At 50.0% G+C, this 13,865-nt stretch overlaps 1 protein-coding gene across 1 annotated transcript; it reads right to left on the reverse strand.

The window, feature by feature from the left end:
• Positions 1–289: 289 nt before the first annotated feature.
• Positions 290–13,568, reverse strand: CHGA (chromogranin A). The gene is made up of 8 exons (XM_071745738.1): positions 13,385–13,568; positions 12,840–12,886; positions 8,772–8,865; positions 8,275–8,343; positions 6,285–6,383; positions 4,213–4,686; positions 3,281–3,765; positions 290–883 (listed from the first exon to the last, which is right to left on the reverse strand). The coding sequence occupies exons 1-8, from the start codon at positions 13,464–13,466 to the stop codon at positions 800–802; spliced, it is 1,434 nt and encodes a 477-aa protein (XP_071601839.1). The 5' UTR covers positions 13,467–13,568; the 3' UTR covers positions 290–799.
• Between the last annotated feature and the right edge of the window lie 297 nt (positions 13,569–13,865).

Consider the following 13,865-nt stretch of genomic DNA (forward strand, 5'->3'; position numbering starts at 1 on the left):
TTTGTTTTGTTTTGACCCACTCATGCATTGTCCAAATAGCTTGACTTGGTAAGGTATTGCCCCAGTGTTTAGACATCTAAACTGTTTTCTTTCTGGTCAACCCCATGTTCATCCATGAGCTATGGATGTGACACACATCTCACTGAGGCACCGGGGACACCCAGTGCTGGGGCTGGGCTTGTACAGCACTGCTGGACCCCAGGTAGGCAGGGAGAGCCCGTCCTGCCTGGGAGCTTGGACCATAAGAGCCCATGTGCTGATGACCAAGACTGAAACTGCCAAAACAAAAGAAGGAACCCACTGCAGTTTTATTTTTCCTTAGATAAATTTTTATATAGAATATATTACAGTCAGAGTTCTCAGCTTTTAATCAAAAGATAACAAGTTATTGCAGTTTGGTTTTTGTTTTTTTTTCTTTTACCCAGTGAAACTACTGGTGGAAAGAGAACTTTCTAGAAAGCTGTGTTTTCTTTAAAAAAAAAAAAGAAAAAAAAAAAAAAGAGGGGGTGCAAAAGAAACCACCCGGGCAGAAAATACATGTGTAGCTCGCATTTCATGCCCACCAGCACCCAGCCAGGCAGGTGGGCATCCATGTGGACAGAGAGGAATGTGAGGTGAAGAAGCAGCAATGAGCACAAAACTACAGCAAGGGAGGCAGGCCTGGACACTAGCAAGGTCAGCTTCCTAGGCACAATGCTTCTGCTCCAGCTTAATTGCTTCTAAATCAGGAAATGAAAACGCGGTGGGGTTAGAGGAGGCCGGCGCGGCAGCTTTTGCCTGCGTGGGGTGAGCTGGGCCCTCAGCCTCGCCTCAGCTCATGCAGCTTGTGGGCCACACGCTCCAGCTCGGCCTCGATGGCAGCGAGGCTCTCCAGCTCCTGGTCCTGCAACAAAAACCCGGGACGAGCGTCAGAAGCTGAGAGAGGGCAACCCTCACCCCTCCCGCCCCAAGCTGTGGAAAGCTTTGCCCAGGGATGACTGCCAGTGGTGGCACCAGCACAGCTGTGTTTCACTCCAGTCCTTCAGCCACCTCCCGCATCTGCCCTTCAGGATAGATGTCTGTGTGCAACACTAATTAGTCCTGTCCTAACGTTAAATTGCTGCAGCTGGTGGTGGGGACAAGACATGTAGCCACCGGTTTTCCCCTGCCCCACTGCTGGGCAGGGCAGCTCCTAATGGGTCTCTCCCTCCAGGGCTTCAAGCTGGAGGGAAATGGCTGCTGGGGAGCCAGGGCCAGAGGAGGTGCTGCCAAAGGGCACTGGGTGCCTCTCTTGAGGCAGTGGTGTCCAACTGGGATGCACACAGGTGTCTCCCACCTGCAGCAAGTGCAGCATGTGCCCTGCTTGTGGAGGGGATGGCAGTGATCCTTCTTCCCACACAGCACTGGATGCCCACGTGCCCCTCTAGTAGTGAGAGAGGCTTTTCTGATTGGGAAAATAATGACTGAGAAAGCCACTGGTCTGAGTGCTCAAGATGCCCATTACTTGGTGACCTTTGTCTCCTGAACCTTGTGTATCTATGCTATCACCCGAAGCTAATTTGTTTTGCCAGGTACTCAAATTCATAGTTGCATGGCTTCTCCTGCACTCGGGTCATACACAACTGGTCCTGTCTCCGTGCCAGCCGCAGCCCTGCCTCTCCCTCACAGCAGATGTTGCCTGGGGCTTGCTGGAGATTGTATGCTCGGACAGCTTAGCGTTAGGCTCTGAGAGAGCAAATTTAGTGCTGTTAGTGCTAAAACAGCCTCATCCTGCTGGCAGAGATGAGGAGACAGCCTCTCCTGCATGGAGCAGAACATTGCCACTGCCTGCAGCAACCACCAAGCACAGGCTGACACTGAGCCGCTGGCCTGCACTGCATGTGGCTGGTGGGAAAAAGAATTAAGTATGTTTAAAGAAAGCCATTTTTGTCATCTGTAAGCTGTTTTCCTGAACAGGGAAAACATAACCCTCCCCCTCTGCAGGGCCCTTGGCTCAGCATTGCAGCAGTGAGCCCTGGCAAGTGCAAAGGACAGGATTCAAGCCCCCATTTGTGCCCAGCCTGAACTCACCAGCCAGACTACCTGGCCCAAAAACCAGCAGAGGGCAGAGAGTGGCAACTTCTTTGGCAGAGGCAGAGCTTGTGCTTTCCCTTCCCTCACTGCTGGGTGTCCAGTTTGACACAACCTCCCTGTCTCCAGAGGCCATGATCACCAGAAAGTCTTTTTGCCACCATAAATATAGCACTTTTGCAGCCTCAGCAACCTCCTTCCCAATCCCAATCCAAACAGTTTGGAGGCTGAGCCCACCAACTTGCAGGCAAAGGTGCACCCCAGAGCATCAGGCAGGGGTGAGCAGAGAGCACCCATCTTGGGGGAGAAACTTGGGACATGAGTAGGAGATAGTGAGGAGGCAGATGGTGCAGGTGCCCTTCTCCCTGCATCCTGCTCAGTGCTGAGGCCTTTGGCTTAGCTTTGAACCCACATGACTGGAGATGTAACCTCAGAGGGGGATGCTGATGGGCAAACTTTGGGCAATATTTTGGTGTGTAACTAAGGCAAGAAGGGTGTTTTTCTGGCAGAGTGCAGCAAACTGGCTCCACTCACCTGCCCCAGTCTGCTCCTGGGCACCTGAGCAAACACCCACAGAACCCATGTGTCTGGCCCTGAAGTCCAGCCCTCTGCGCTATCCCAAATAAACATCCATGCCTGGAGCTGGGCCTCAGCACAAAGGTGAAACCACTGCTCCTGGCTTCCAGGGGAGATGCAGAGCTACCACACAGCATCACACAAGCCGAGAAGGAAGTCTCTGTTTTTGGAGGCCTGGCTCAGATCTGGCCAGGCCTGGCCTGGCATCTGTCAACGTTTCCACTGTCATGTCCCAGCTTTTTCACTATGGCTGCAGCCCTGGTTTTCCTCTGTAGGAGGTCTAACTCTAGTCAGTCCTTCCCTGTGCCAGGGAAAGCCACCCTTTGACTTGTAGTGGTTTACAAGACCCAGCTCCAAATAGAGCTCTGGTCACCACATCCAGCACTGACCAGCACAAAAGTTCTGTCTCATTTTTAAGACTCTCCAGGGTGGGGAATGTTTTTTGCACTAGTCATGAAAACAAGGAGAAAAAACAAAGGCATAGCCAGGTGCAAAACTCAGTAATACCTGGGGCTAAGTGACTAAAACGTCACCAAGCACCTTCTTAACGTCACAGAGAAGTGATGCTGGCTGTGTAACACCAAGGTACCACCCACAGATTGGATTCACTAGTAATAACCAGGAGGGATTTATTCTTAAGCCTATGTACACCAACCTCTGTTCTCCTATTAGCACTGCCTTCCTCATCCTTCTTCTCTTCAGGCAGGGGACCAAGAGGGAAGCCTCCTTCACTGCTGTCCTCCTTTGAGTGATGCTTCCATGACTTTCTCACATCTTCCTCTGGGCTACTGAAGTCATACTTATGGGACCGGAATGCCATTTTCATGGACCTGTCTGGGTCTTCTCCACTATCATTTTCCTCCATGCGCTTCTTTGATGTCAGCTGCTTGGCCAGCTCATCCATTTTGTTCCACCTCTTGGAATCTTCCCACTCCCTGGAGGATTCCTCCTCCATCTCCTCACTTTTGGCATCCTTGGACTGGAAGGTGTCTTCCTCTTCACCCTGCAGCCCCTCATCCTCCAAGCGATGCCTTCCTCCTCTCAGTGCCTGGGGCTGCTCTTCTTCCTCCTCCTCCTCCTCCTCCTCCTCCTCCTCAGAGCTCCGCCCATCTTTGCCAAATCCCAGAGCATCATCGTTATCTGAAAGGGCATTAAACACCACAGTGAGAACAAATTTTAACCTGGTTATGCTCTACCTTTGAACCAAACCTTCAGGGGTGATGCAAAGTGTGTTTCCTGACTTGGGCTCATTTTTCTAGGATTCTGGAAACATCATGTCAAGTAGCAGGGCTTGGTGTCAGCAGTCAAAAATAACATAGGAAGTTAAAGAAAAATAAATTAGTTGTCCCCAGGTGCTATGAAAACTGAGCAGCAGGCAGCTGCTAGGCTTGTATTACCTGCTATGTAGGGGCCCAAGTGGTTGGCTAATTGTCAGGGGAGGGGGATGTGGGAGGTTGTCAGCAGGGGTATTTCTACAAACCTGGTAAGCATCTGCCTGAACTTTTAGGCTTTAAAACATCTTAACTCTGTCTTGGTGCTCTCAGCTCACCCTGGGTAGGTATCAGTGCAGTCATCTGCAATACATACTGTCTTCTTGCATCTCCTCAGCCTCCTCATCCTCCTCAGGCAAATCCAGTGACCTCTCAGCTTCAGTAGGGTCTTCCTCTGCAGCATCATCTCCTCCGTCATCCTCCTGCTCCACACGCTCCCCTGCTGCCTCCTTGCTCTGGTCCTGGCCCTGCCTGGATGGCTGCTCTCCCTTGTCCTCAGGCTCCAGCCAGTCCCTGAGGCTTCTGGGCTGCTCCTCCTCCTCACTGAAATCTTTGCTGATGTGGTTGTCCAAAGTTTCATCTATCTGGGCATCCTCTGCACCCCTGATCTCGTTGCTCTTTGCTTCCTCCCGATCCTCCTTCTCTCCTGGGTTCTCATCCCGTGGCCTGGGCTCCCTCTCCTCCAGGCTGTTTTTCCCCTCCTCTTTTGAATCTTCATTTCCCTGGGTTTTCTGTGCTGCATCCAGGGACCCTGTGGGCTGCTCCTCTTCACTGTGCTCCCCTGCTGCATCTGCAGAGGGAGGAGCAAGAAGCAACACCTCTCCTGAGAGCTCATTGCACAAACAGTGAAGCCCAAGCCTTTCTTAGGGAGCTTCAGCCCTGCTCAGCAATCTGCTTAACCAGCCCATGGATCCTTTCACAAGTCATTTCAACATATGCTTGTGTTCAAGCAAGCTGGTGCCTGCTCTCCTGGAGAGACTCACAAGGCTGAAGTTAAACATATGCCAAAGTGCTTTGATGTGGCACAGTCCTCATTGCCATCTCTCAAGATACCAGTAACAAACTTGCCCCGCATGAAACTAGATCACATGTAAAATGAAAGGATTTAGGAGAGTAATAAGGCACTTGCACAGCTCTCCCTGCTCTGGGTGCTGCATTAATACCACACCTTTTTTTCTCCCACTGGGTCAAAGAGGGAGCCAGTAGTGGTTGTAGGTGAGCCAGAGGGAGCTGGAGCTGGTTCTGTGTCTGCAAAGCAATTCCTCAGCAGGAGTTTATTGTGGGCTGGGTTCTGCTCTTGTTCATGCCAGAGACTAGCAAACTAGCACTGTCTTTAAAATAATTAGCCATAGAAATAACTTTGCAAAAGAAAAGGGGAGGGAGGGGGGAGCGGAGCTAAAGAGCTGTGGGAAGAACCAGATGGGAATGGAAGGGAAAGCACAACCCCAAGCAGGGCTGAGGAGCACACTGGGGTGAGAGGATGCAGAGAGCTGGCCATGCAGGGCATGCACCGGGCAGTCTGCAGGTCTGGGTGGCCCAATATGCCAGGCTTCATCCTCATGCAGTCACTACACTAAGGGAGGAACAGGTTCTGGAGAGCCAGTGTCACCTGTCTTTTCTGTTGGGTTTTGTCTGTGCATGGGGTGTCACTCCTCATCACTTCAGGCAGCTATGGCTGCTCTTGCATCATATCTGCACTGATGCAGCATCTCTGCACTGCTGTGGCTTGGCCATCACCCTGTTTGTGACCCTCTGTGACAGAGCTTCTGAATGAGGAACCATCTCACTCCACATTGACATCCTCTCTTTCTGATGGGGAAAAGATAAAGGGCCAAACCCTCCTTTCTGCTATACTGCCTGTCTCTAGCCAGGCCATACAAACATACTGATCAGGTGAAACCCCAGATGAACATGGACTTTCTAAGATGCAGGTCTTTTGTGTGGGTGTGTACACTATGTATATCCCAAGTTCAGTTTTCCCTTCAGGAACCCGTAACCTAATTTATTGGATGTCTGGAAACAAGGGTGGCATGAGCAGAGCCAGATCTCTCCTGGCTCAGTCTATATCACTGAGTCTTTCAGGACAGGATTTCCCTGGCTGTGGCTCATTGTAAGCATTAGTAGTGAGTTTTGGTATTGGCAACAGAGTGGAAAGATTAGTATCATCAGTTTTGTAACTTGACCATCACGCATTGCTATAGCTCAGAAAGTACATATTGTTTAAGCTGGTAAATAAGAACAAAGCAAACACTGAGTTGCTTCTGTGTGTTGCAGCAGCATCAAAGAAGATGCCTCAATGAGAAGCAGATGGACATGTCAAGGCTGTTAGAAAGAACATCCTTGTTTACAGCCTGACCTGGATTTTCTGGAGGGGAAGCTGACACTGACCTCTCTGCTTGTTCTTGTCATTCTGATTTTCAAGGACTTCAGAAAGTTCATCTTCAAAGCCACTGTTTTTCTTCTGCTGCTGAGTTCTCTCACTGGCACCTGTGTCACATAACAAAAATTAGGGGAAGCGAAGAGCCCCTCCTGTTTCAGAAACCAGAGGTAGGAAAAGGGCTCTGTGCCCTTTCTAGTTATATGCATGTTTTCTACAATGGACCGATCTGCCAAAGGGGATCTGCGAGGAGAAGTGAGACTGGAGGACATATAAATCAAGTGCAGTAACAAAGCCACCATGAAAAACATCATCTGCAGGAAAGAAAAAGGTCTCTATAGAACACTAAAGCTGCGTTGCTAGGAAAGCTAATACTAATGGAGAGCTAGGGAACAGAAGATGCTGAACTGCAGCACACCGAGGCCAACAAAAGAGTTATGCAACAGAGTGCTGAAGGATAAAAATTGCCTTCTGTCAGATGTAGCCCACGACCTCTGCTGGGGTGAGCACTGAGAGCTCCTGTGCCCTCTGGCCTGGTGGTGGGGGCCCCTCTCCCAAAGGCACTGCCCTCCCACTGCTCCCTGGCAGAGAGGAGCTGCATTTATACCTGCTCTGGGGGTGGTCCAGGGCCCCAAGGCCCCACAGCTTATCCTGTGGGATTATGGAGACATTTAAACAAAAGCACCACCCTGGAGAGAGCGTTGTCTGAAGGCAGCCTGAGCTGGGGGTCAGAGCACAGCCATCCAGGCACTCAGCCCTATCCCCACTGGATCTGCAAGCCAAGCAAGCCCTGTCTGGCCCTGAGCAGACCCTACTTCTATGCCTCAATGCAAAGGTAAGAGTCAGCACTGCCAGCCCAGCCCAGCCCTCTCTAGCCCAACACAACACAGAGCTGGATAGCGTGGGTTCTCCAGCCTAAGTAGGACCAGCTGCAGCTGGCACAGAGGAGACCAAGATAAACACCTTTGCTTTTCTCATGACTCTCCCATCCCCATCCCTGTGACCTGTAGGTTAGAGCCCATGTTAACCCAGCACAAAATAGTGTGACCGGCTTAAGTCAAAGAAAGAGGGGAGGAAGTGAGAAGGGAGCATATGAAACATGTCCCTTCACATGGACACAGCCTGTCTGATAGCTGAGAGCTCCCCCTCACAATCATGGCATACTTGATGTGCCTTCCCAGCACACTGAAGAGGCCATAGTTTCCTTCCTTTTGGATTATCAGAGAATCCGTGGAGTCTGCCTGGGGTTACAGCCTGGCTGGCCCCTCCACCAGTGGGATTTGGGCAGTGACAAGACTATTGCTTTGGGAGCTGCATAGGGCTCTCTCCTTATCTTGACCTCCTGCATTTTCCCTCTCCTTTCTCTCTGTTGCCTCTGTGGATGCCCTGTTCTGAAAAAAGTCTGGTGGCATTGTCTCCCAGCCATCCTCAGCAGCTGTGCCACACAGGGGCAGGTCACAGGGATGCCCTGGCAAGTGAGAGTTGCCAGATGGGTGACCCCAAGGAGAAGGAGGAGGAGGAAAGCCAGGAGCTGCCCTCCCTGCAGCCTGGGGAGAGCTCCGTTCCAGCCTCAGCCAGGTCACCCCGGCACAGGGGCCTGCACCAGCTTTGAGGTAGCTGTGCCTGGGACCTGCACACCAGCTCTGGGTATGTGGGCAAATGAGAATGGCCATTTTTCTCCTTGAACACCCCATTGTAAAGCTCTGTGCTGCTCCTGCCCCTGCATTAACAAGTGGTGACCTGCCCACACCTCTCCAAACCAAAGGAACTTGTATTTGATCTAACAAAGCCAACAGGAAAATTATTAAAAGTCGGTATAAGCAAAATTCCTGTCCCCACTCACCTGGTCTCTACTGGAAGCCCTGGAACTAGATTTCCTAGGGGATATGTATATGATGTCAAATTAATGTAAAATACATAAAAACCCACAAACAAACAAAACTGTGCAGGGGCTACAATAGATGAAGCCTCTCTTTCCAAATTATTGTAGTGAAACTGTACCTTGAGCAGCAATTTCCTGAAGTTCCTTCAATAGATTCTGGTGGCGAAGGATAGAAATGATTCGTTCATCTGCAATAGGAGAGACTTGATACAGGAAGTGGTCAAAGACACTCTCCCCCAGACCCAGGCAATGAAAGACAACCCCAAATGTCAGCTCCCTCCTAGTTTACTCTTTTCTCTCCTGTGGTCTGATTTGTTGCCACATCTCTTAAGTGTGTAGTTAAGATTACAGGAAAGTCCCATGAAAAAAAGGCAGCTCCCAGTCCCATGTCCCCCAGTGCTCCCCAGGAGACGATGTCAGTGGGATGCACAGCCCGGGCCAGGCAGCGACTCCATCCCTGTTCCTGGGGCCTGGTGCAGGCTGTTGGGGTGACTGTAGGGAAGGTGAGGGTGTCAGTGACCCCATGTCAGGTGCTAGACCATGTGTCAGGGCAGAACTAGCCTCTGCTTGCCAGATATGCTCTTGCAGGTACCCAGCATTAAATCTGAGCCTGTACCTCCTCTGAGTGTTTCCAGGCATTCCTCACTGATCGGCAGGGGATTTGGCTTTGATAAAGTATCAGAGATGACCTCTACAATGCACTTCATCACCTGGAAAGACACAAAAGTACAAATCAAAGCACAGCTTGTTTTGTGTTTGTTTTGGTTTTTTTTTGTCTCTCTAAATCTATTTGTTACCAGGGTCAAAATGTGTCACCAGCAGATGATGACGCAGATCTTCTTGCTTTTCTGGTGGAGCAAGAACTGAATGTTCGGTTCCTGCTTTACCTAACTCAGGAACAGAAGGTACTTTCTGAAACTGTGAGTAAATGACACATGGCAATGGAACGAGCATCTTCAACATGACACACACACTTCAGCTGAGGATCTTACCACTCTGGTCCATCTCAGGGGCTGGGAGGTTAAAGGAGATCAGAATATATATTAAAAGACATCAAAACCACCCTCATTTAAGTCAATATATCTCCGCCTGCATCTTATAAAAGGGCTCAGTTGTAGAGAGTAAAAAGTGGTCGTAGCTATTCAATAGGTGAAATCTTGCAAGATATTCAAGCCCTAAGAAGGGTACTGTAGTTAGACTGCAGTCAGGCATGGAGGGTGAGGTGAGGTAAACTGTACTTTCAAACACAAATGAGAAATAGTGCTCTCAAGCTCTAGAAAAGGACAAGACACTTTCAAGAAGTGTTTGACCTTGTGTTCAAGCCATCTATTACAGACTGGAATAGCTGTTCATGGAGGCAATAACCTGAAAGCAAGGAAGTTCTCAAACTTTCCTTAGAAGTGTTTTCAACTGCCTGAAGCAGCTTCCCAGACAGTGTGAGCTCTAGGCCTGCCTTTCCAGCAGGCCTTTGCTTCGGAGTAACATGAGAAGCATTTATCTAGCTTGCCACCTTTGCTGAGGCTACAGGTCTAGCTCTTGTCTCATCCAACTGCAGCACCACTTATCCCATAGGGATCACCCAGTGCTCTATGTCAGTTAGAAGAATGAAATCCACAGGTGCAAAGGCAAAGTGCCACCTCTGGCAGGGGTGAAGGCACCCTCACCACACTGACACACCACGAGGAGCCCTGCTGTGTGGGCATGGTAGACCCAAATGAAAGAGACCCCATACAGGAGAGGGTAGCATTTGCTACAGTTCAGTGCCACATAATAGTGCAGGAGTCCAGCTGCCTACTTCAAAAGGATGATTATTTATAAAGCAGCCTAGGAAGTGTGCAGGGCTCACAAGTGCCTGAGGAAAAAAAAAAAAAAAAAAAAAAAAAAAAAAAAAAAAAAAAAAAAAAGGCTAAATTGAAAAACAGGATACAAGTAAGCCTTGGGAGCAGAAAACTGACTCAGTGACCCTCTTTCTTCTGACAATTTCTGCAGGCAGTCACATGAGTCCTGACCTGCCTCACAAGGTGCCATTCTCAGGAGAGCAAAGCTGCAGTAGAAATTAAACAAAAGTCAGCAATTCCCAGTCATCTACAATGTTGCTCATTCAAGCAGTTGTATATATTCATTGACCAGCCAGAATGGGCACCCTGTGTAAGGAGAGAATCCTGTATTTGCAGAACACAGACATAAAATGCTGAACTCTCAACTGTTTGCACAGTTTGAAGGGATTGCCTGATGGATTCAAAATGTTGCAGGAAAGATCTAGCAAAAACAATGCAGTGAAATTTCCCTGGTACCATTCTCCTATACCACAAGCAATCCATTTATATTGATTTTTAGATGACTTGGAGTCACTTCACTCTACCATTAAATAGAACAAGCCCCAGGTTCTTATACTTTCCTCCCACGTTTCCCAACCTCTGGAGCCACTTATTATACCTGTATTTGATGAAGATTCAAAAGTAAGGACTTTTTCAGCATGAGAAATAAGAACCTGGTCAAATGAAACACTCTATACAAGGTTTTTGAAGACTTCTACGCTGATTTAAGGTCTTTGCCTGAACACAAAGTCACGCCATTCACCACAGAAATACAGCCAATTCTGTGGAGGAGCCTTGTAACAAAATGAAATGAAAAGTGCAGTCATTCCACTCCTTGACTTTTTCTAAGAGCAAGTCTTGCAGAGTGAGACTTCACAAGGTCATGAAATAACAGCCTGCATCAGGAAATAAAGGAGATTGTTTCCAAATGAATGTAACTAATCTGCTGCAGAAACTCGGACTGGAATTTTGCCATAGCTATCCTCTAACTGTGAGCGTGTAACTAGATCCCTAAGAGCTACTCATGCTGTCCCTACACAGAGATCTCCAAAGGATCATATCCTTACAAGGATAGACTTGACTACTTTTGACCTTGGCTGTGCTCAGGCCCTTCTGAAATGTATGCTTGTAGGTAGGAGATATTGTCCTTCAAACACAAGAGTGGTCAAACACTGAAAATACTGCAGATTGTGAACACAACTTTGGTTGTGTTCAGCTCCCAATGGAAAGCCCTTGGTGTAAGGGAGGTCTGATGAGCTGCCCAGAAAAGACCTGCAGATGCTGAATACCCATTTCACTGCCCCAAGCCTCCCAAATACTGGTGGCACAAAGCAATGTGTGCAGGAAGAGCTATGGTACTCAGTGCTGTACCCGTGGAATGATATCCCTGCCCTGATCTGTCCTGTGAGACCAGGACTTCCCTCACTGAAATGCTGTGTTGCAGTGAGCAGTGAAGGTGAAAGATGCTAATTTTTGCTCTCAGCTAGAGCCTGTGTCAGTGCAGTACCAAGGGAGGGAGCAGGCTTGGGAGACAACCCTTCCTCGGTGGCAGCATTTCCATGGAGCTGCACCAGCTTCCACAAAAGCTAAACGTGGCTTGCTGGGAAGTGCCATGCTTTACACATAAGAAGATATCGGGGAACAGACAGCACAAGGAAAATGAATGGGTTGTCCCATCAGATGCTCAATGGGCATCCCACTCTGGCATGGCTAGTGGAAGGGCAAGAGCGTGCCCTCAGTCCCCTTTCTCAGCAGTACACAGCCCACAGCAGGCACCCAGTGCCTCACAGCTCATGGCTCAGCCCCAGCAAGGGCTAAGTAGGCTAAAAGTCTTAACAAAGCAACAGCTCTCCAAGCCCAGGCACATCTGAGAGGAGACAGAGTGGTGTTTCTCAGGGTGCTTGCCCTGCAGCTAACAATGAGGGGAGACAATGTACAATGCAGCCTGTGGCTGAGAGAGTGACATGAACGTGTCCTTCCCCACTGCTGCCTGGGGAAATGCATTATGTGGTGGAAGACTCCAGGAAACAAAGACATTAAAGAACCAGGGGGGAAAGGGCTGGTGTTTCCTTTATGGAAATTGATGTCTGTAGACATCTTAATTTGGGCAGTCAATAGACCAGCTTATCTGAAAGACTATAGGCATTACAATATCAGGAAAGGAGAGGGGTCTGTCACAGATCAACACAGGCATTTAGGTCCCAAAAGCCCATCAGGGGTACACACACTTGTGAGGTGCAGCTAAGCATGCCAGAGAGGCATGACACAGATGTATGCACAGAAGCCTATAAAAGAAGGCTGGAGAGGTCAGCCAAGTCACACACTGCTCATAGCCACCCAGACAAGCTGACTGGTAGCTGAGGACAGATTAACATTCTGAGAGCAGCTGGTTGCCTCTTTTTCAGGTAGCTGCATGTTTAAGTAACACCACACACATGCAAACACAGATGTATACACACCCCCAAACACACACAGTTTTAGTGATGCCCATTCCTGATTCACATCTCCCCCCACTCTCCCCTGAGTCACCTCCTCTTTGAAAAGCTTAAAGTAGGAGGACTGGGGAGGGTTATACCCAACCTACACCACTAGCCTTACCATTCTTTAGACAAGCTTGTTTGGTCCCTCTGGTACATCCTGAGGGACTTCTTTTCTGCCCAGAAGTGGATATACAAAGGGTGAATCCTTGTAGGGAGGAAGGGAGTGAGGTCAGATGGAGCTGCTGTAGGGATCTCATGCAAACCCCTAGCACTTCCTATAGGCATTTCAATTCCTTCATGAGCATCCAAAAGCCAGCCAGCTTGTTGGAGGTTAAATATTACATCCTTCATCTTCACTCACCACTTCCACTACAGGCCCATCCTTACCTTAGTGTCCCCTTTATTCATGTCGTTTGCCACAGGAAGGGAGATGGCTGTAAAATGAGGAGAGGGGAAAAAAAAAAAAAAAGAAAGAAAAAAAAAAAAAGAAAGAAAAAAAAAAAAAGAGAGAGAGAGAGAGAGAGCTTGTTATTCACCTCCAACGGAAGACAAGCAGACAAATCTTATCCTGCTAAAAATGGGAGTTGAGAAGATGTGCATCTTTCTCTGGTGGAAGTGGCCCTTAGGTGCAGCAGATGGATGTGTGCATTGTGCTCCCCTGGTCCCCTGGGGAAAGGGAGGGGAAGGGAGGGCAAGGCAAGGCAAGGCAAGGCAAGGCAAGGCAAGGCAGGGGGATGTCCCCAGCCGGCAGTGGCCGCTGCCCGGGGACCGCGATCCAGGCAGGGCTCGGCGCGCACTCGGGCGGTGACCTTGCGGCGGGCGCTGTCCGCGGTGCTGAAGCGGCGGGAGGGGGGGGAGCGGGGCGGGAGCAGCGCCGGGCCGGGGGGCACCGGGCGAGGGGGGGACTGGGACCCCCGCCCAGCCCCACTTACCCGGCACGGCCAGGAGCAGGACGGCGAGCAGTCCCGGACGGGTCATGGTGCGGGCGGGATGGAGGGTGGGCGACAAAAGCATAGGGTGAGTCAGTCCCCGGCGTGGGGGCTCCAGGCGAGGTGCCGGGAGAAGACCAGCACCGTACTTGTCTACACCAGTGCCCTGGCTGGAGATCCCAGATGGGGCACTGCAGCAACCGGCTCATTTATATATCTCAGCCCCTCGGAAATGGCGTCAGGAGGAAGCCACCTCCTCCTCTCTCCCTCCTCCCCATGCACACAGCCTTCCCGGCAGCCTCTACCACCGACTGGGGGTGCGGGAGCGGAGAGCTCCAGGATCCCCGCGATCCCTCAGGTTACTCGGGCAAAGGATTCCAGCAGGAAAGTGTCAGACTCCAGCTGCTCCATCATCTCAGGCTCAGCAAGTGCAGGAAGGTTGTGAGGTGTGTTGCCAGAGCCGTGTTTTACAGTTCAGCCAAAA

Source organism: Heliangelus exortis, chromosome 5 (genome assembly GCF_036169615.1).
Source record: "Heliangelus exortis chromosome 5, bHelExo1.hap1, whole genome shotgun sequence".
NCBI classification, from domain to species: Eukaryota; Metazoa; Chordata; class Aves; order Apodiformes; family Trochilidae; genus Heliangelus; species Heliangelus exortis.